Source organism: Perognathus longimembris, chromosome 24, assembly GCF_023159225.1.
Source record: "Perognathus longimembris pacificus isolate PPM17 chromosome 24, ASM2315922v1, whole genome shotgun sequence".
NCBI classification, from domain to species: Eukaryota; Metazoa; Chordata; class Mammalia; order Rodentia; family Heteromyidae; genus Perognathus; species Perognathus longimembris.
This window is the reverse complement of record NC_063184.1, coordinates 28,515,100-28,536,991: the sequence shown is the minus strand read 5'-3', so window position 1 is coordinate 28,536,991 and position 21,892 is coordinate 28,515,100. Positions and strand designations below refer to the sequence as shown.

General features: G+C 49.2%; 1 protein-coding gene across 3 annotated transcripts in view; it reads left to right on the top strand.

The window, feature by feature from the left end:
• Arhgap10 (Rho GTPase activating protein 10) overlaps window positions 1-21,892 on the top strand; it is a 172,884-nt gene that overhangs the window by 77,257 nt on the left and 73,735 nt on the right. For 2 of the 3 annotated variants that reach the window (XM_048333754.1, XM_048333756.1), the window contains exons 6-13: window positions 1,374-1,484; window positions 3,455-3,559; window positions 6,049-6,178; window positions 8,406-8,512; window positions 10,716-10,810; window positions 16,143-16,224; window positions 18,422-18,467; window positions 21,211-21,276. In XM_048333754.1, coding sequence (XP_048189711.1) covers window positions 1,374-1,484; window positions 3,455-3,559; window positions 6,049-6,178; window positions 8,406-8,512; window positions 10,716-10,810; window positions 16,143-16,224; window positions 18,422-18,467; window positions 21,211-21,276 — 742 coding nt within the window. The remainder of the gene's footprint in view (window positions 1-1,373; window positions 1,485-3,454; window positions 3,560-6,048; window positions 6,179-8,405; window positions 8,513-10,715; window positions 10,811-16,142; window positions 16,225-18,421; window positions 18,468-21,210; window positions 21,277-21,892) is intronic. The other variant, XM_048333755.1, reaches the window with a different exon arrangement.

Here is a 21,892-nt window from a genome sequence, read left to right as displayed (position 1 = left end):
TGACAGCTGCCCTGTGATTGTCCTTAGCAGTTTCCGGTCCCTCCGCCATTCATTGTCTCTGCTGTCAGCTGTCTAGAAGAGGAGGTTTGTGCCTCAAGTAAATTTCCATTTCCACGGTGCTTTCTAGTGAGGTGCCTCCATTCTACACATGGCCCTTTCTCTCACAACTCGTATCTGCGCAGGTGGCTGTCCAGTGCAAATGTCATCTCCCAATTCCAGAATGTACTCCGACGGTGGTCACGTCTCATGGCCCAGGTCTTCTGCCAACCCTCCAAATGCTACCTGCAGAAGACACCGCCACATCTGGATAATAATTTGCTTCCTTATTAATTAAAAAAAAAATTTGTTGTTGCAAGTACTGGGGCTTGGCCTCAGGATGCTGTCTGTTATGTTTTTCTGGTCAAGGCTGGCAGTCTTCTACTGGAGCCACAGTTCTATTTCTGGCTTTTTTGGTGATTCATTAGAGATAAGAGTCTCATGGACTTTGCTGCCTGGACTGGATTCAAACCATCATTCTCCTCCTGAGTCGCTGGAATTATAGGGGACGCGCTTGGCTTCCTTTAGTACGCTTGGGACCTTTGTTCGTTTATTCGTGGAGGATGTCAGGTCAGAGATCCTCCCGTTTTCCCCCTCCGAGGCTATTTGTAACACCACTCACAAGGCAGGCCGACCTCAGGAAGTTCCTTGGGGGTCCTCACGCCTGCGCGATGCTCGGAGCCGTCTCAGGTCGAGCTACTGTCGATCATGCTGATCTGCGGGTGCACGGGTGGAGACCTGCAGGGGTCCCCACAGCTCCAGGTGGAATTGCCGGCTCACCTGGCGGTTCTGTGGTTGGTTCTCGGAGGACCGCCGTGCTCCTCCTCTGCAGTGGTTGTACCCTCGGCCTTGTTCCCACCAGGAGTGCACAGGAACCCCTCCCCCCCAACCCTGAGGGTCACGTGGTATGATCAGCCTCGATTCATGGCTCTTCCTGCTTTCTGGGTCCATGGTGAGAGCTCAGGGGCATGGCCGCCCCCAGGTGGGTGGGCAGCCTGGCTCTCCTAAGCCCACCTGGTACGGGACGTGTGTGCAGGGAAATGGTGTTCTGGGATTTGGACTGTGGAGATGCGGCTCAGCCTTGGGGGTCACTTTTGAGTTGAGGGCAGGTGTTCCATGAAGAGAACCCAGCACCTGACTTTAGACTGTGATTGACCATCGGGTCCCTGTGACCAAGGAGGACTGGCAAATGGTACGCAGTCCACGGTGTTCCCACACCACTTGCCGTCTCGAGAGCCACGTGTGGCCTTGCGGGCTGGGGTTTCCTGACCGCTGGTGTGGAGAGTTGTACTCTTCTCGGTCATGAGATGAACTAACCTCGGTCATGTTTCATACAGGCAGATCTCCAAGTGGAGCAGAACCGGCAGCACTTCTATGAACTGTCTCTCGAGTATGTTTGTAAGCTTCAGGAAATCCAAGAGAGGAAGAAGTTCGAATTCGTGGAACCTGTGAGTACGGGCTGGAGCGGGTGGCTTGCGGGGCTTTGGGTGGCCCGAGGCCACAGTGCGCCATCAGGAAGCCCCCATTGTCAGGGACGAGAGCTAGTCCTAGCATCCAGGAATGGCACGATAGCAGGGGATACAGGCTCCTGTGGCGCATGGGCTCCTCCAGGTCCGCACCCCGGTGCGTAGTCTCCACCCACTTTTACAAATCCATCTGGAAGAATTTGTATGGGACGGTGAGAGACAAGGCTGCTGGCTTCGGGGACCGTCTTTCCTCAAGGCTCTTCCTGACGGCTTTGTGCTTCAGCTGTGATTCTTCCGAGCTTATTATGAGTTTTCCATCTTCTCACTGCGGGTGGCAGTCCAGATCTAATGTCGGCTGTCGGTGCTTCGAGCGGTTTTGTGAGTGACTAGCATTGCTTACCTTTTCTTTCTGTTTTCTTTTGGTCCGAGACCAGGACTTGAACTCGGGACCTGACTTTTGCTCATTGGCTAGCACTCTACCAACCGAGTTTGTGTGTCCCCTTCCCCCCTCCCCTCCCCTAGCATTTCTCTATATTTCTATTAGAAACCATGACTTTATTGGTTACACAGAGGTTTTCCAATGGCTTCAGTTAGATGCTAATATGCATACTTAGGCATATATGTATCTTAAACTGGAAATGGAGTTTATGATTGTCAATATTAATTTAAAACTTAATATGAACTTTTGATGTTTTTTTTTCCTGATACAGTTTTTTTTTTTTTTTTGGCCAGTCCTGGGCCTTGAACTCAGGGCCTGAGCACTGTCCCTGGCTTCTTTTTGCTCAAGGCTAGCACTCTGCCACTTGAGCCACAGCGCCACTTCTGGCCGTTTTCTGTATATGTGGTGCTGAGGAATCAAACCCAGGGCCTCTTGTATACAAGGCAAGCACTCTTGCCACTAGGCCATATCCCCAGCCCCCTGATACAGTTTTTTGAGCAGTGACTTGAATACTACATATCTGTTACATCTGTAATTTTGAGAAACAAAGGAATAACCAAGTAATAATGAATTAGAAATCCAGTTGGAGGAATAAAATCAACTTAAACAATTAGAAGACATTAAACCTCCAGAGCATAATGACTCGCGCTAAGTCATTATGGCATGAGCGAACCGAGTCTTGACCGTGCTCAGTCGTGGTTTAAGTCTTCATTCTAAGTACTGCCCTGGTCACACCCTCTCTAATTCCATGCGAGAAGTTCGTGAGATACTTTTGTTGTCCCGCTTAGCAAATAAGGAAATGGAGACAGCTTCTGTGACTTTGCCCGGCGTTGTGTCACAAGGGACACAAGTGATTACTGTGGTTGGGAGTGGACCACGGCTGGCCATTTGATGTCACAGCCACCCATTCCTGACTGGTATCCTGGGCAGCGTTCTAAAGAAAAAGATTATCAGGATTTTTCTTTGCACCCTCCCTGAATCTATTCTGCTAATTTGACATACACTCAATGTGGGCAGGAGCGGCTGCCCTCTAATTAAGAGAGGCCAGGTTGGGAGTTGGTAGAAAACTGAAGGGTTTAATTAGTAGCCTGACTTCACCCTGGGCAGGTCACTGAACCATCTTGTCAACAAAACAGAAGTTGCTCTGCCCCGGGTGCCATTACAGTCTGGCATTTTGATCCGTGGTCCTGTCTTATAGACTGAACTGACCTACAGTATCGAGGTTTTCATTACTCGTGGACACTGGGATCCCTTTGACAAATGAGGACAAATGGAGATGACCTCTACTTCCCAGAGCACATGTAAACGTTGTTTACTGGTGCTGAAGAAAAACACCACTCCCCCCCCCCTTAAAATAATAGTAAATAATAAATAACCTGCCCTTAGATCTACCCAAGTTGGAGTTGACTGCCTTTGGATGGCTTCGGTCAGGATGGTGAGGGGGAGCTCAGGTTCCTTCTCCTCCCGCAGGTGTGCTGGGACGCGCTCATGTCGTCTTTGTCCTTTGTCACAGATGCTGTCCTTTTTCCAGGGAATGTTCACTTTCTATCATCAGGGACACGAACTTTCCAAAGACTTCAATCACTACAAGATGGAACTACAGATCAACATTCAGAACGTAAGGAAGGGAAATCCCTCCCGTGTGTGTGTGTGTGTGTGTGTGTGTGTGTGTGTGTGTGTGTAACACTGCATGTTTGGAAGGTGTGTCAGTCATGTATTTGGCGTATTAGAAAAACCTGGAAGACCCGGCTGATCTGGTGATCCCAAGAAAGCGGGGGTCGGCTGCCCCCTAGTGGTCATCGGGTGGTATAACCCTCTGCTCTGCAGCTCCTTGAGACTCCAGAACTTCATCCATTTGGTGGCTCCTCTTCAACCTTGGGGGGATTGTTCTGAAGATAAGAAGCCTCTGAGACCCTTGCAGGTAGAACCCGCAGCAACGCCTTGCCGTTCGAGACCGAAGGCTTTTAAGTTCCAACGCGTGGCCTATCCGCGCTGTGAACGTGGCGTGTCTGCGCTGTGAACCGCACCCCGTGGATTTCATTCGTAGCCAGGCTTCGTGTTTGCCCGGTTTCCCCCCTCCATTCTCGGCGCGTGCACTGTGTGTTGGTGTTCGCAGGTGGTGCTGGTCTTGGTTGCTTTCCTTTGGTGAATGCACACTTCCCATCAGGTCTTGGATAAAGAGGTCTAGGGAACGATCTCTCTGTCTTGTCCAGGCTGCCCTTCCATCTCCCCCCCCCCCGCCCCCCCCACCCCCCGGCCTTCAGTATTTCTCCGGCCTTCGCCTGCCGAGCGACTCACCGGGCCCACAGCTTTGCCTCTTAGATCATTCTTTTCCCTTTGGGAGTCCTGGCCCCTTTGAAAGCACCTGTTTGGCTGTACCTTGATGGTGACATCGTCTTTCCTGGCCGTTCATCTCACGCCCCGATGATATCAGCTTTCAGAAGAATAAGGGGATCAGGCTGCTGGTTAGAGGGTTGCTTTTTATGACGTGTGTGAACTCAAATGTGACCCTGTCTTAAGACATAACTGTCCATATATCCTAACATTATAGATCATTTTGGTGAAGAATATAAGATCTTACGATAGTAAAAAAAATAACCTTAAATAACAAAACTATAATCAGAAAAGGGTAGATGATTTAAAAGCAAAAATGGTCTATTTTTTCCCCCATCCAGTGGCACCCTTTCTATTATGGATACGGTAAGGCTTTTTCTGGGGCATTTAGTCCTCATCCATTTTTCTATAATCTAGAATAATAAATGGAAAGCCGGAAAGTGGCTGGGTGGCTTTTAGAAAATAGATTTTCTAAAAAGAATGGAAATTGCATCAAAATTAAAGGATTAAAACAACAACAACAACAAAACACCTGACCTTGAGTCCTGTACCTGTAAGAATATGGAGTAAAAAAGACTCTAGAGCAGGATTGTTCACCGAAGGAAATGTAGTTGAGCAAGTTTAAGAGTCACAGAGAACCCCTAAAGAAGCTAGGAACTGTTTAAGTACAGGGACAGATATTTTCCTTTGTTGGAAAATAAGTATTGGGACGTGTGAGCGACAGCGTCTGAGGGGCGTGTGTAATAACAATAATGCCACCGAACAGCTTTACCATGTGTCACCATGGCCCTGAATCGTTTCTCTGGCGTGTAATGGTCTGCGTGAGAGTCCTGGCAGAGAGGTTTTCCTTACAGTCCTGTCTGGAGGAGGGAGGGGAGGGGGGCGGGTGAGGAGGACCGCTCCTTGCTCCTCTTCCCGAAGCCGAGTTCCTTCCCTAAGGTCAGGGCCAGCGCGGGCCTTGGGCATTTCCTCCCTCCAGGGCCCAGTTTCAGGTTTAGTGCTGGCCTCAGAGATGAGCGTCTTCCCCTGTACCAGGCTTTGCCTGCCCCATCAGGCCTGCCCCTCCCGTGCCTGGCTTAGTTGTTGAGATGAGCTCTCACTACCTTTTGGCCTGGGTTGCCCTTTAACCATGATTTTCCTGCTCTCTCTCCCTCCCAAGGAGCTGGGATTACAGTTGGGAGCCACTTTGCCTGGCAACGTACTGTCCTGTCTTGTGGGGTTGTTTGGTTTTTTTTTGGTTCATTTTGTTTGGGGTTTGGGGGGCCGGTACCGGGGTTTGAACTCAGAGCTTGTTCACGTTTGCTCGACTCGCTTGTGCATCTGATGCTCTAACTCGAGCCGTTCATCCGGCCTGGCTTGTTAGCGCCTGTGTTTTAGAGATGGGATCTCCAGTATACGTATTAGCTTACACTATTAGTTTTTACAGGGCGGGGGGAGGATTTAGTTTCTACGTTTTTACACATGTTTACACTGTGTTCCAATCAATCTCCCCCCCTCTGTCTTTATTATAGTTTAATTAGAGTGAACCCACTTTAGTTCCACTCATTGTGTTAGCTTCAAGCGTTAGCTGCATCCTTGGACTTAGGTTCCCGTCAACTAGTTTGCCAGCAGGTGTTTGTTCTGCTTGAGCATAAATCTTGGTAGGAGGAGGAGGAAGAGTTTCCTTTTTGGGGGGAGGGGGGGATATGTGGTTTTATTTCCTCCGTAATGTTAAATGTACATGGAGGAATCCCCCCAGGACGCTGCAGTACGCCCCCATTCTCTGTGTTTCAGACGCGGAACCGGTTTGAAGGAACCCGGTCGGAGGTGGAAGAACTGATGAACAAAATCCGGCAGAACCCCAAGGACCACAAGCGAGCCAGTCAGTTCACCGCAGAAGGCTACCTGTATGTGCAGGAGAAAAGTAAGGGGCTCGCAGGCCGGCTGGATGGCGGACCTGGTTATGAGGCGCCCTCTTCTATCCCCTCCCTCCCTCCCTCCCTCCCTCCATCTATCTGTTTGTCTGTCTGTCTGTCTTTCTGTCTCTCTCTCTCTCTCTCTCACACACACACACACACACACACACACTCACTGAATCCATCTCAGACACACGCCCTTCCCCCACCCTCTCAGTTAAGAACAAGAGGACAAGGCTGGATATTTATACAGAAAAGAGACTTGGGAGTGCAGCTCGGTGTGAGAGCGCGTTCCCCAGCCCCGCGGGGACCCTGGGTTCCACTCGGACTCCTTAGCACTGACGAAGGACATGAGTTTTGAGTGGCCGCCCGGTTGATTCCGGTGGCTGGAGGGGCCTTTCTTTCCCTGCGGTGCCGGCAACGCCCCAAGAGGCGGCTTAGGGTCCTTCCCTCCCTCACGGGGGGGGGGGGGGGGGAGGGGGCGAGGCGGCAGCCCGGGCAGGCGCTGTGTCCTGTCGGGTGCCAGGGGCCTCCGTGGGGCGCTGGGTGGGTGGGTGGGGTCCCCCCGCAGCAGGGGGTTGTGGCTTCGTGTGTAGGAAGAAGGCCCGCGGACGGTGACTTGAGGTGCGCTTGCTCATTTCTGAGGTGCATTTGGTCCAAGCTCCCTTAGCTTGCGAGGAGATAGAACGTAACATCCCCTCTTTGAGAAGTGTTGTAGGTATTTTTTTTAAAATTTAAGTTTTTATTATCAAACTGAATTATAGAGAGGTTACAGTTTCATAAGTTAGGCATTGGATACATTTCTTGTACTGTTTGTTACCTCCTCCCTCATTCCCCCCTCCCTCCTCCCCCTTTCCCTTTCCCCCCCTGAGGTGTTCAGTTCACTTACACCAAACAGTTTTGTAAGTATTGCTTTTGTAGTTGTTTGTCTTTTTTTTACCCTGTGTCTCTCGATTTTGCTATTCCCTTTCAATTTCCTAGTTCTAATACCAGTATACATGGTTTCCAATATACTCAGATAACAGAGATAGTGCAGGTACAACCACAGGAAGGTGATACAAGAGCATTGTTTTAGGTATGAAGTGGTGTGTGATTCGTTTTGGGCATTGAATTTGTGCTGTATTTTTGTTAACCAAAGAAACACAGGCTTAAGTGTCTGCAACACCAATCCCAGAGGGTTCTACATTCAGCTCTTGGGACGGCATTGTGGGCCCTCTTAACCCCTTTCATCTTTTTCACCTCCTGGGATAACGTGATTAGCTCCCCCTAAAGCTGAATGGATTATCAGTCGTAAATGTGCTCTCTTTTTCCCCCCTTTCCTGGTACTCTGTTTTTGACATTCCAGTTAGAAGGCATCTTGGTTTGACTGTGTAAGAAATTATGGTGATCAACTAAAATTGTCTCAAGGGAAAGAAAAACTGCTAGCCTCTGTGGGGCCCAAGCTTTGATTCACGACAGTAGGACTTTCCCTTTTCTTTTTTGGATGGGGATCGAACCCAGGGCCTAGGCTCTACCGCCGGTGCTCGACTTCCTGGCCTGGCAGATTCCCCATGCCTAGCCACTCCAGTGTGGACTGGAAGGGCTCTGATTGTGGCGATGCCCACTTCCTGCCAAGAGTTGGAAGGGGGTTCTGATCACCCCTGCAGTCTTACAGTCCACGCTCTTCATTCCTCTCTTTGCTGTCACTCTCCCCCCCCCCCCCACCTTAAGTGTAAGGGATAGAGCCCGGGCCTGGCACAAGCTATATACTCCAATCATACGTCATCTCTGACACTTAGCTTTCTTGTCATCACAAGGGTAGCAGTTACCAGGCGTCTAGTGGATTAGACCAGGTGTTCTTTTTTTTTATTTAAATTTTTACAGTGCTCTTGGTTCTGCACTCATAGTTTGAGAGCAAGAGTCAACACTATCCTATATGTGGAATGGGACTTTTGAAACCCCGTGAACTCTTTAATACTGAGATGAAACAATGAAGAGATTTTCAGGTAGGGGTAAATGTTAGTTTCTCTAGTCTTTCGTTCAGGTCTGCGTTGCTGACAGTGACTTGAACTCTTACCATAAAGAATCTCCAGGGGCTCTCCTATTTTCGCATGCCTTTCTCTTTTCCTAGAGCAGCAGGACGGCTGATTTGTTTCGCAGGGCCATGTTTATTGCTACATCTTGGGGTTTTCTCTTTAGCAATGTGCTTGCGGCTCCGCGGGTCTGCTCACCTCACGTTCTTGTGTTTTGTGGAAGGGCCTGCCCCGTTTGGATCCAGCTGGGTCAAACACTACTGCATGTATCGGAAGGCGGCCAAGAAGTTCAACATGATCCCATTTGAGCACAGATCTGGGGGGAAACTCGTAAGTATTTAATTTCTTCTTGCACGCCATGCTTTTTGTTGGGAGTGTCATTTGAGTGGTCTATAGTCACCTCATGATACCTTTATTTCATTTGTAGAATTCAGGACATAGCGCCCTTCTTTTCTTCCCTTGGCTCTTCTTTTCTGAATTGCGTGCAGAGCGGTAGAACGCTCCGTGTCCCTGATTGGGGAAGGTGAAGGAGACACGGGCAGCGAGCCTCTGCCTCCTGAGTCCTGGGTTTACACAGGGGTTCTGACCTGCACACATACCAGATATTCATCGCTCCACACACTGTCCTTACAGTGATCTCCAGAGACTTCTACTCTTCAGTTAGACATACGACGCTTCCCTTCGCATGTGTAAAAATAAAGCTCTAGTCCCTGTGCGCAAAACTACTCTTCCCAAAGAGGTGATTTGCTGAACCAGTACCATTAAGTCAGAAGACCTCTGGCGTTGGCTATGCAGGCGAGGGGCCGGGCCCTTCGTGTGGCAGAGTTGCAGCCCTCACAGTGATTGCCGGTCTGAAGGCAACGCTACTGCGACTGAACGTAACTGCGGGAAGCAGGTCCAGGCTTTTCTGTGCTGACTGGGTGGCTGTCGTTTTGCTTAAGTAAAGACAGAACGAAGGCACGTTCCCCACTGCGTGCGTGTACTTTGCTACTTGGTGGGGCATGCGTAAAGCATGTTGCCATAACCACATGCTTACGGGCTGACGGAGCACACGCGGAGATGCGGGTGTAGATGGGGGAGGCTGGGTTCACAGTCGGTGTTGGCTTTAGTTCTCCAGTTTGCTGGTAGAGTGAATTCAAGTCTTAAGACGTGTCTTGCTTACGGCGTATCTTTCTGTTTGAGTCTTCAAATGGTCTAAAAAAATATGTTTTTGATTATGAGGTGTAGTATTTGGAGTGCTTACTTATTTGACTAGTAAAGTGCTATTTGGAAGTAGTCTAGAAGACGGTTATCCTCACGCACCTTGTAGATGCTCTTAACTGAGCGCCTGTGTTCCTCAGGTGAGAAGCTCACCTGTCTTCCATGCTCTGTCTTTTTCGTCCACGACTGAAGATTGAACACCAGGTCTTGTGCGTGCTTTTAGACAAGCATCCTATCACCCAGGGCATTGCTAATGCCAACTCCCCTTTTATTTTTTCGAGATAGTCCCACAAAGTAAGCTTCCGTGAACTCGCTGGGTAGCCCACTCCGGCCTTGAACGTCTCCTGCTCCTCCGAGCTTCCAACTCCTGAATGCATACTGAAGGAGGGTGTGCCACTGTATCTGGCTGGCTGTGGAACCAAGCTTGACTCTCCATTGCCTTTGCCCAGAGGGTGGTGTAGTGAGTTAGAATGCCAGGACAGTGGAGAGGCGAGAAGCACAGATGGATTCAGGGCGATTCACTTCGGAAGCAGGAAAGCTGTGTTGGCTGAATGGTTCTAGCTATCGATGATCCTAAGACCTGATTTCAGGCCCTCCCACACTGGGGGCTCAATCCACATAGAACTGAGATTCTTGTAGGTCAAAAGTCATCACACATTGCCTGTGACGTATGGTATCATATGAAAATAACACCAATTTTAAAGAAAAAGAGTACATTAAGCCAGGAATGGTAATGGTGATATCTATCTATGTATCTATCTACAACCCCAGCTAATTGGAAAGTATTGATGGGAGAATCACAGACTGAGACCAGCTCGGGGGAAAAAGTGAGAGACCTTATCTGAAAAATAAATGCTCCGACATTTTGAGACTATTGATAATCTGCCCCCCCCTTTGTTTTTTGCCAGTCCTGGGCCTTGAACTCAGGGCCTGAGCACTGTCCCTGGCTTCTTTTTGCTCAAGGCTAGCACTCTGCCACTTGAGTCACAGCGCCACTTCTGGCCATTTTCTGTATATGTGGTGGTGAGGAATCGAACCCAGGGCTTCATGTATATGAGGAAGCACTCTTGCCACTAGGCCATATTCCCAGCCCAACAATCTGCCTTTTGAATGGCACTGGGGAATTCTGGCTTAATATTTCTATGTCAGAGTAAGATCTAGGGAACCTTAAAAATAGAATAACAGATGATTAATAGTTTAGATTCTAATTTGTGTTTCAGCAAAAGGGTTTGAGAGACAGTAGAAAGAGGACTGGAATCTTGAACCTGGAGACTCTGCTCCCTGCCAGTGGCCCCGTGTCATAGGATTTTAAGAGAGGCATGCTCTTTTGCAGGGCGATGGAGAAGTAGTCTTCTTGAAGGAATGTACCAGAAGGCATGCGGACTCCATTGACAGGAGGTTTTGTTTTGACATCGAAGCTGCTGACCGGTAAGTTAGAGAATTATTGGGCATGATAAAAGAATCATTTTCACAGATACAATAAGAAAATAGAAAGAAATTTCGACTATGATTTCCTTGGCCTTTGAAGTATGTTATTTGTTAAACTTGAAGGCCTTGTGTTTATTGTAAGCTATTTAATCTTGATTACTGTGAAGCTGGACTTTGAATTGTTCTCATCGAGTCTCTCTAAAAGTGACTCGGAGGTCCGTGTGTGTGTGTGTGTGTGTGTGTGTGTGTGTGTGTGTGTGTGTGGGGTGTGTGTGAAATTGATCAAGATACATTGTACACATAAATTGACAGGTTGAATCGAAACCCTTTGTACGACTATTTAAAGACAACAAAAACACACCAATGATAAAAATGACTCTCCTAGGAAGAAGCTGAAGTTTGATCAAAGTATATTACATGCATGTATGAACTGATGACAGTGACACTTCCTTTGTACAATCAATATGCATCAATACAAAAGGAGGAAACCTTGGCAAACCCTGCAGAGCAGATGGCCTTAGACTGCTCTGCAGGGAGACCTTCCTGTGGGGTTACAGTGGACACGCTTTCCTGTACAGAGGAGCACCCCCGAGATGCGCGGTGACCAGTGGGGAGACCATGCTCTCCTTCCTTCTGGTTCTCACTGCTGGAGCAAACCCAGCAGGGTTTGGGTGAGCGGTGAATGCACCACGAGGTCTCGCGGCCATGGTGGAGGTGATAATGGCTCTTACCTGATCCGTCTCCCTGCTGGCTGCTGGCCGAGGGGACACCAGGAATGAGGAGCTCTTGGTTAGATTGTGAATTCCACGAGAGGGGCCACGCACGCCTCACGCCGCGGTACTGGGCCCTGCACTTCCAAGGGCAGTGCTTTCCATGCAGGGCGGGTGACCCACGCAACGTGGGCTGGCTGAAATGAAATTGGATTGTTGCTCAGAAGTGACAGAAATTCGGATTACATTGGGTCAGGCAGCTGTCAGCCAACCATCCTTTCCTCTACTGCCCAGCTGCTCCGGGGCTTTCATTCTGGGCTTCATCGCTTGCTTCCTGCCAGTGAAGACTAAACGTCACGTTTTAGGGAGCGGTGGGTGATGCCGGTGGGTTTCTCGTGGCGCTTTCTCAGCTTTTCTGTGGGGACCCTTTGCACCATGTACACACTCAAATTGGCTTTGTAGACGTGAATTTGGCCTTCTTTCCAAGTAGCTGTGTGTGCTGCACTGTGTTGGAAGTGACCAGGTAAGCCGGGTGGGGTTGGTACACAGGCCCTTCATCCACGCTGTGTGGAGGGGAGGCCTAAGAACCTGCCCCCGAGTCTCAAGCCCAGGCCACCTCGGGGGAAAAACTTGGAAGCCCTAGGTGAAAAACAACTCTACCAAATAACTAAAAATCACGAAACCCAGACAGGGTAGGGGTGGGGGCAAATGGAAGAGTGTTTGCCCCAGAAAGCTTTGAGTTCAAACTCCAGTACTGCTTCCAAAATGGCGGGGGGAGGGAGGGGAGGGAAATCGGGCAACCAGGAAGCCTTGTGACAGCAGGTGATACCCACTGAGCCCGGGTTCCGTTTTGGTTACATAACAGAAAGAGCCCTGGTGGCTTAGCAACCATGGTGGGTTCATCTTTTGACTTGGTTGCGAAGCCAGCGCTAGCTCAGTCAGGGTTGATAGAAGCCCTGTCCATGTCTGGGACTTTAGAGGGGAGTCATGACTAATGGATGTGAATCTTTTCCCGCTGGGGTGACAAAAAAAAAAAAAAAGGCTCTAAAATCGGTTTTGGTGATGGTTATACAAGCAAGTCTGTGAGTACCTAGAAAGCTGTTGAACTGTGCACTGAAGCGAGTCGATTTTTTTTTTTTATGGTGTGAATTATATCACACGAAAGCTTTCTTGACGAAAAGGAACACAGCTGAAAATAAAGAAATACAACAAGAGTCTTAATTTTTTATTCTGAGAGGGAGTCTTGCCGTGTTACCCAGACTGGCCCCGAATCAAGATCCTCCCGCCTCAGCCTCCCTGAGGGCTGGGATTACAAGCGTGAACAACTGCAGCTGGCCTTTGAATGTAAGGATCTGAAAGGACCGCACATCCATCATTGTATGCCAGCCACATTTCAAACACCACACAGGCTGTAAGGGGATCCTGTTACCCATTTTGTCTTGGGGAAAATAGTGTGTGTGTGTGTGTGTGTGTGTGTGTGTGTGTGTGTGTGTGTGTGTGTGTGTGATCGTTCTGTCCATGGCCAGCTGGACTCTGCTCAGCTGCTACAACTTCCTTCCCCGGAGTGACGTCTTCTCGGGTTCTCCGGCAATGCTTGCTTGCTATACGCCGCTCTGTGCTTTGCCCCCGTCCGTCAGCTCGTGTAAAGAATTACTGTTCTGGGAGCCTCTCCCACTCACGGTACTCGGACTCTGCCTAAAGAAACTTGGGTGTCGATTTGTTCTCGCTGTGCTGACATGGCAGAGACTGTATGAGGATGGTGAGAAACTCCCTGCTTTTTATAATCTCCTCCGGTGCTTTTGCCCGTGATCAGATAGGCCTGAACTTGGAGGCTTCTGCACCAAGGCTTTCATGTGGTATTTGTGCGTGGGGCTCGGGCCTTTCCTCAGTGAAGTCAGTGAGGAGCTGGTGGTTTCTAGAAGCAAGCCCGTGCAGCTGGAATGGATCACGACGCAATAAGTAATGACCAAACGCTTTGTCCTGCATTTCATTCCAGCACCCAAACAATTGTTAACTATTTGGCGTTAAGGCAGAAACAAACCGGCAGTGCAATTAAGGTCTGACTGTAAGGGAACTCACAGGCCAGCTGACTGGCAGGGCTGGACAAACCTTCTAAATTACAAGTGATTTTTTAAGATCAATCTTTTCATTTCTGTAGTGTCAGCAGTTAATTCCCTGGCCATGGGCATGCTGTTGAGGCAGACTCTTAAAGATTAGGTGAACAGTTTAGGAACTGAAATGTAGAGAGACCCCAGGTAGAAGGAAGGAAAGGGGGGAGGGGAGGGGTCTTGAGGAACCATGTCCCTGTGAGAATCAGAAGTGGCCAGTTTTTTTTTTTTTTTTGGCCAGTCCTGGGCCTTGGACTCAGGGTCTGAGCACTGTCCCTGGCTTCTTCCCGCTCAAGGCTAGCACTCTGCCACTTGAGCCACAGCGCCGCTTCTGGCCGTTTTCTGTATATGTGGTGCTGGGGAATCGAACCTAGGGCCTCGTGTATCTGAGGCAGGCACTCTTGCCACTAGGCTATATCCCCAGCCCAGAAGTGGCCAGTTTTGTGCCTACAGGGCGTTTGGCCCTGTCTGCGGACACTAAATCAAGGTCGTCCTTGGCCTGTGTGGGGATGGCGTCAGTTGCACCGCCATCTAGTGGACAGAGCCTGCCCTGCACAGGCCAGCCTCTCCTACGCAGAGTCTTCTGGTCTGGACCACTGTTCTGAGAAGCCCTGCCTCAAAGCATTGGAGGAGACCCGGCTCCGACAGTGTGAGTGGCACTGGACGGGGAAGTGGATTGTTTCCTTTCCCCGTATATAAATGTGTGCAGTGACTATTCCGATAAATGAATGCCCCAGACTGTGATTGATCTGTGGTGCAGGCGGTGAAGAACAGGGTTGCGGAGGGCTCTGGGTTACCCTTTTGTGAATGGCGAGTCACTCAGGACTTCTTCCGAGGTACACTGTCTCAGATCCCAACGTGAAAGAGTCTGAGGAATAGCCTCTCTAGTCTGTGCGCTACCCAGTATCTCTTCGTTCCCTTTTGAAGTTCTATTAAGGCTTACCCAAGACCCACATTTTACTTCTACTTGACCTGACAGGTCACTATGTGTATACATTCAGAAAATATACAAAAAGAGCACAGTAAACGTTCATAATACAAGTCTGCCGAGACATTATTGCACCTGGAGAAGCCGTTGTGGTCAAAGATGAAGAAACAGCTACCAAAATGTACCACAGTAACCTTCAAAAACAGCCTGATGCTTGTCTGAGAGGAACGTTAAAAAGGGAAAGGAAAAGAAATCAAGCCAGTGTGTTGCTACAAGGTCTACACTGAATTCTACTGCGAGGAGAAAGTGCCGGAGATAAAGAAAAGACTTTGAGAGGTGATAGAAATGCACCAGCTGTAGTCAGTTTCTCATAAGAGTTTCTGGAAAAAATAGAAAGCACACACCTATGACTCACACTTTGTTCTGGAGATGATAAACACATGTTGCCTGATTTTAATCATGCTGAAGTCTTAGTGGAAACTTGTCTTGGGTCCACCGGCGAGCTGTTTCACATGGGACAAGCAGTTCAGTAAGAACTCGTTCGCACGATTCATCGAAAAGAAACATTTACACAATCAGAGATTGTACAGAACCTTATCTCCCAGCCAAAGATGCCAAGACCCCAATGAACTGAGACCTGTAGAAAGTGACAAGCCATGCCTGGAGAGAAGAGGGTGTGTGTGTGTGTGTGTGTGTGTGTGTGTGTGTGTGTGTGTGTGTTCTTGCTCACGCATCCTTTCATCCTTCAGCCGGTGATAGCTTATTCCTTTTTCGTTGTGATGAATACTCTATTGTCTGGGTGCTTTGTACCTGATTGATCCACGCACCTACTGAAAGGTGTCTTGGTTGCTTCCAAGTAGTACAGCAGCTGTAAACACTCAGCTGATAATTTGTGCAGGTATAGCTTTTCAACCACTGTGGGTAACTCATCAAGGATGTGATTGTTGGGTCCTAATAGCACCACTACGGTTACATGTGCAAAAACTCTGCACGGGGTGGGGAGGGAAGGAAGGGGAATGGGATTCTCACTGGCAACCCGTGTGCAGGCTCCCATTAGCATGCAGTGCGGATTCTACCCATTCCACAGGTGTGTGTGGTGTCTTGCTTTTATTTACATTTCCTTGATGACATCCTGTGCTCCTTTGTCATCTGTGTACCTGTATGCATGTACCTGCAACCCAGCGACCCGACTTCCAGATATGCATTGAGTAGAATGCAAAGCAGGGACACGCGCAGTATTTGTGCACTTGTACCTGTACAGGGCTAGCATTGCCCGTAGTAGCCAAAATGTGGAAGCAAGCCAAGTAGGAATGGGAACGGAGCAAGGAAGAATGGAGAGCTGATCATTAATGGTTGCACACAGCTGTACTTTTGTGAAGTGAAAAACAGTCTGAAGGTGGATGGTAGTGATGGATACACAGTGATGTCGTTAATGACACTACAAATGGTTCAGTTCCTATGTTCTATGTTGTATGTATTTAACTGCAGTTCTGCGTTACACCCCGCCCCTCCCGGTGCAGCCTTCGGGGGCATCCGTGGAGGTGTTAGTATGGCTGGTGACCTACTATGTTCCTGGTGTCTTTCAGGCCGGGCGTTTCCCTGACCATGCAAGCGTTTTCAGAAGAGGAAAGGAAGCAGTGGTTGGAAGCTCTGGGCGGAAAAGAAGCCGTAAGAATAACTACCGACTTGCATTCTCGTCTGTTATTATTATTATTATTATTTTTTGTTATAGCATTGGAGCAAAGTTCCCTGCTGAAACTGGGATTCGAATTCAGCATGCTAGTAATTTGGCTAGGGAAAAATAGCACACAGGATAATAAAACACACAAGACTGGTATCTCGTTAGCTTTCATGGCTGGTGTTTTCTTCACTGGCTTGGCCTGAGGAAGCGATCAGAATTCTCGATGTCTTGTTTGCTCCCCCTGGCAGTCTTCTGGGTGATGAGCACTGTGAATATTGGCAGCGCGTTTTGAGCTCCGTGGAGATGGACAGCAAATACGAGGCAGCAGCGGACGGAATGGCCGCCAAGATTTGCTGGCGGCATCGGTGTGCGGTGGGCTCGGATGGCTTCCGGGACGGGGAGTCAACGCAGCCCCCGCAAATGGGCCTCTCTCTTCGGAAGTCGCCATCTCAGGGGCACCTGAATCCCATCCGTTGCCGTTTTATTCGAGCGTGACTTTTATTCCCGTGGCCTGCTAGGCGTTAGGAATTTAGGATTTGGCAGTCCATGTGTTAGATTGGGGTTGGGGCAAGAATCATGTCAGCAAACACCATAGAAGCAATTTAAACACACGGTGGGACAGTATTGTGATTGTGAACATCCGGCCTCGGCAGGGGCCAGGTAGATTGACTTTGCCTCGAAAGCATTTTCTGTTCTCGAACATTCAGAGCTAGATGGGAAAGAGGGTGACATAAGAAGAGAGGCTTCAGAACTGAACTGAAGACATGGGCTTAGGAGAGCATTCTTTCATGCTAACAGGGCATGTTGTTTGGTAAAAGCCCAAACAAAAAACCCAGGACAAGGAGGCCAGGGCCCTCTTTGAATGCAGCAGTCTCATCTGGAAAATGAAAACCCAGATTACTCTGTTTTATGAGTCGATGCCACGTTAAAAAGAACAGAATGAGCAGTGATTGGAGGGGTGCCATCCTACTGTATGTGTTTCATTCTTTGTTTTTGTTTTCCTATACTGCGGGTTGAACCCGTGGTGTTCGCACATGCTAGTAACGAGCAAGCGCTTTACCGCTTGAGCCCTCCCCTATGCTTATTTTTGTGGGGGAACCCTGGCTTTCCATTTGCTAGGCAAGTGCTCTGCCAGCGATCTATAACCTGCTCCTCTGTCGATTTATATTTAATTAGGCCTAAACGTGCTTCCCCGGGAGTCAGGGTGCCCGTAGTACAGTGTTGATGGCGACTGCGATTCGCATCAGGTTATGTTGCTGCAGGTTTTGGTTTTTGGCAGTCGTAGGAATGAACCAGGGGAGCCTGGTGCTTGCTCAGCTTGCTTGTTTGGCTCGTACACTCCGGCTCTACCCCCTGGGGAAGCAGAACACCCCCCCTCCCGGTCCACCCCCCGCCCGCCCACTTTGCACAGGCAGAATGCGGGACGGATGGATTCACATCCGACCCAGCCCCTGACGCCAGTTTGGCGATCTCCAGTTCCACTCAGTCAATTCTGACACTACCTGGACCGGGTAGTGGAAGATGCTACGAGTCTAGGCGGAGACCCAGAGGAGTGCCCCCCAGCCTCTGATGTTAGTCACAGGTCTGGGCTTTCGGGACACGGTCTGGCTATCCACCGGGGCTTTGCGTGGCTCCCTCCTCGAGGTCGGTAACAGAGAGCACAGCTTCCAGAACTGAGAGTCGCGTGGCGTACCCCGGGGTCAGCGCCAGGCGGCACACCCGGGACGGCAGGGTGGAAGAGATGCCCGGGGCCAGGCGTGCGGCGAGGGTGGTGTTGGATGCCCAGCGCCTGTGCCCCGCGTGAGGGCCCCTCCCGGTCACTACCGCGTGCAGCCAGCCGGAGCACGCAGCCTCTCTCCCCTGAGTGTCTGTGGAGCGTAACCTGCAGCCCAGGCTTCCCGGTTGGTTAGTTGGGCTCCAGTCCCAGCCTTGCATCACCTTCGTCCAGCTCCAGCTCCTCAGGGCCCTGTTTCCCTATCACGTCGTGTGCACACCCTTGGGTGCAGTCTCCCAAGAGCCCAGGAGCTTGGTGGCTCAGAGCCGGGGAGGAGGACGGAGCGCGGAATGCCACATGGGTGGAGACCAGATGGATGAACACAGAGATCTTTGTTCACGATCCCTGGGCACGCTTGCAGGATCCGCTGCGTTGACTTGTGCTAAATCCCGTTTTCCTTCTTCTTCTAGCTGTTCCCCGGGTTCAATAGAGCCATCATCCCAAGACCGGAAGGAAGTAAGTGCTCATTTCTACCGCCGAGCGAGCGTTCTTCCCCCTGTTGGTTTCATGTTCTTTTCGGAGGCTGAGGTTCCTCAGCACCCTCCTGATTCGAGCGCGCTCCAGGGGTTCGAGACTCTGGGAGCCCTCCTTTGTGCTTTCCGTCTGTGAGCGTTTCTGTGAGCTTTCCTCAACCCCCCCCCCCCCCGCCCGGCAGCTTATTCTTCCAGACGTAAAGTAGGGGCGTATGTGGCCCTTGTGTCTGGGTACGAGCCGTTTCTCAGATCCCTGCTCCCAACCTTCCTCACCCCATCCTTTTTCACTGTAAGTAAGAAAACAACCGTTGGGAGACTCCCCACGAATGCTGCTAGGCCTAGGAGTGGGCCTCTTCAAGGACATTGAGGAAAAGGGGAAATTGTAAGTGCAAAAGTGAGCATTTTGATACACACACACACACACACACACACACACACACACAAAAGATCCCCTTTGGCTGTGATACACATGTATGTGTGTGTGTGTATACGTACTACATATATTTAAATAATATAATCTCTGGACACAATGATTAATATCAAGCAGCCTTGGACCCAGGTTGAACATGTAATTGTTAGGCATATGTCCTCTCAGAAGTATTTTTTTGGGGTCTGTTGTGGGGCTTGAACTCAGGGCCAGCGTGCTATCCCTGAGTTGTGTTGGTTTTTTTTTTTTTTTTTTTTTCCTGCTCAAGGCTAGTGGCTCTTTGAGCCACATCTCCACTTCTGGTTTTCTAGTAATTAATTGGAGATAAGAATCTCACGGACTCTCCTGCCCAGGCTGGCTTTGAACCGCCATCCTCCTTTCTCGGCCTCCCGAGTAGCTGGGATGACAGGCGTACCCCTGGCTTCACAAGAAGGTTGTGTGCCAAGTAGCCGTGCTGGCTTTCTGCAGGCTGCTGGCTCTGGAGAGGATTGCTTGTGCAAGAAGCCTTCATTATCTTCCAGCGTTACCTCTCCCCCACCTTCTTGTTTGTGATGACGGTTGACTCAAGTGACTCCACTTTGGCTTTGATGGCGTTTGTGTTCCTTTCACACTTGGATGCCCTTGGTCCTGACAGCCTGAGTGTAGGCTATCCGAACAGTATATGACACCACGGAAACGTCAACAACCAGTAACTAAATAGGACAAGCATCTTCACGGCGCAGTACTGCCTACTTCTGCACTTTTGATGAATGGTGAGGGTGGACTTGCCAGACTCGTTAAGGCTTTATTTTTGATGTGTTAGGAGACATTAGGCTCCACTGACCAGGTGTCTGCCATTTGGAAATACATCACACAACGTAACACGAATCATGCTCACTTGTGCCCGTGCTTGAATACGAGGCTGGTAGTAGTAGCTCTAGGCTGGGCACGGATGGTTCTCACCTGGAATCCTAGCTACTCAGGCAGGGGGCTGAGATCCAGAGCATCATAGTTGGAAGCCAGCCTGGGTAAAAAAAATTGAAGTCCTATGAGACTTCAGTTCCAATGAACCAGCAAAATGCAGGGCTGGAGGCATGGCTCAAAGGGCAGAGGACCAGCCTAAGCAAATGCGAGGCCCTGAGTTCAAACCCTAGAACTGATGGTGTGGGAGGTGGTGGTAGGAGTAACATCTCTGGTCCTGGGTGCTGATGGGGTGCTTCAGAAGGGGAGCATCTCCCCCAGGATGCCTTCCCACCCCGTCTCCCTCTCCCCATTCGCTCTCCCTTTCCTTTGTCTTCCTCGAACTCCCTCCTCCCTCCTCCGGATCTTCTTCCCGCCCCCTCCCTCCTTTGCCCTTCCGCCTTTCCCCTTGGCAAGTCCCGTTCTTTTAGCCTATTACTGAGACGTTTAAACATGTCTTTTGGGAAAAACACAGTTTTGCAAAACAGGAAGAGGAGGCCTTCTGTAAAACTGGTGAATAGCGGGTTTTTGAACAGTAAATGACTGCTCCGTTTTCATCGTTAAAATCCTCACGAAGCTCAGTGTTGTGGGTCCTGTGCAGAGCTGTATTCACAGGCTGTTAGCGGGTCTCTGTGAGAACCAAGGACTCCTGTTATGGTTCCCCCGGCCCTAATTGCAGTGGCTTACTTAGTGTGCCATGTTCCTTGGTTTGATTTTCAAACAAGAATTGTCTTTCCTTAGGATGCATAAATATGTCAGCATAAGCAAACGTTTCGGTTAGGAGGACTACAAAGTTATATTTTCAAAATAATCTGCTCTGCCACGAGGCATCTGTTTTTAATCCATTATGAAAATGATACAACATTGTTTTGAAAGCTTGCTTGGAGCAGGGCATGAAACACCAAAATTTTAATTTAATCTCGTTCCCACATAGAACATTAAAAAAAAAAGCATTCCTTAACAATTTCTCATGGTTAAAAAAACAAAACAACAACAACAACAAAAATGCTTTCCTTCTTAAACTCTTAAGTAACTTAAGAATCTTTGTATTTGTTGTTTTCTTTCACCGAGCTACTATTGTAATTTTTGGCAAAAATACATGTTGACTGTTTCTAGATGGTTTCTCTGAGAAACTGGTACTATGCTATTACTTTCTTTTTTGAATATTTAGTATAAATGAATCCTCCTGGCAAGCGCTCTCTCAAAAATATGAAATCCTCCTTTATATCATTTACATGCTCTTTTGTTGCTTTAAGGTAGCTTAATAGCAAAAATCACGTATTTATTTTTCCCCTCATGCAAAAAAAAAAAGAGAAATATGGTAAGTGCTCATGTTCTGAATATTTTGTAACTGTTTCAGGTGCACAGCTGGATAAGATGGGGTTCACGATTCTCAGGAAATGCATCAGTGCGGTGGAAACGCGAGGTAACGTGACCGTCCGGTCATTTTGTTCATGGGAGGCGATGGGCGTGTGAAAATCTGAAAGCCATTTAAAGTACTCCTTGCACGTTTAGGGACGTGAAGTTACACGTGGATGCGGACTCTCACTCTGGGTATCAGATCATCTCTTTCTGATCTTCCCACAGCAGTGTGGGGTTCTGCTTTCTAATCTCCCGTTGAACAATATGGGGGGAACCTCAGATAGTTCTTCTGTGATATTAAAACATGGTTGAAATGAGAATTATTGGTTAGGTTGACCATAACAAAATAGCACAGACTCGATGATTGAAACAACAGACCTAGAGTTTCCTCATCGCCCTGGAGGTTGGAGGTCCCGAGATGAAGGTGTTGTGTTGGCGGGTGTTTGGTCAGAGGTCTGAGGGTGGGTGGTTTGTGGGTGACCACCTTCTTGGGTTCTCCACATGGCCTTTTCTGTGTGCGTGTGCGCTCGTGTGTCTCGTGTGCTTGCGTTTTCACGTATGCCAGTCTCCTCTTGAATCAGATCCTTGCTCTGATGACTTCATTGTACCTGGCCCCAACTCTTCAAAACCTGCGAAATCTGACTTTAGGCCTTTATCCTAAGACCTTTGTCAGGGGGACC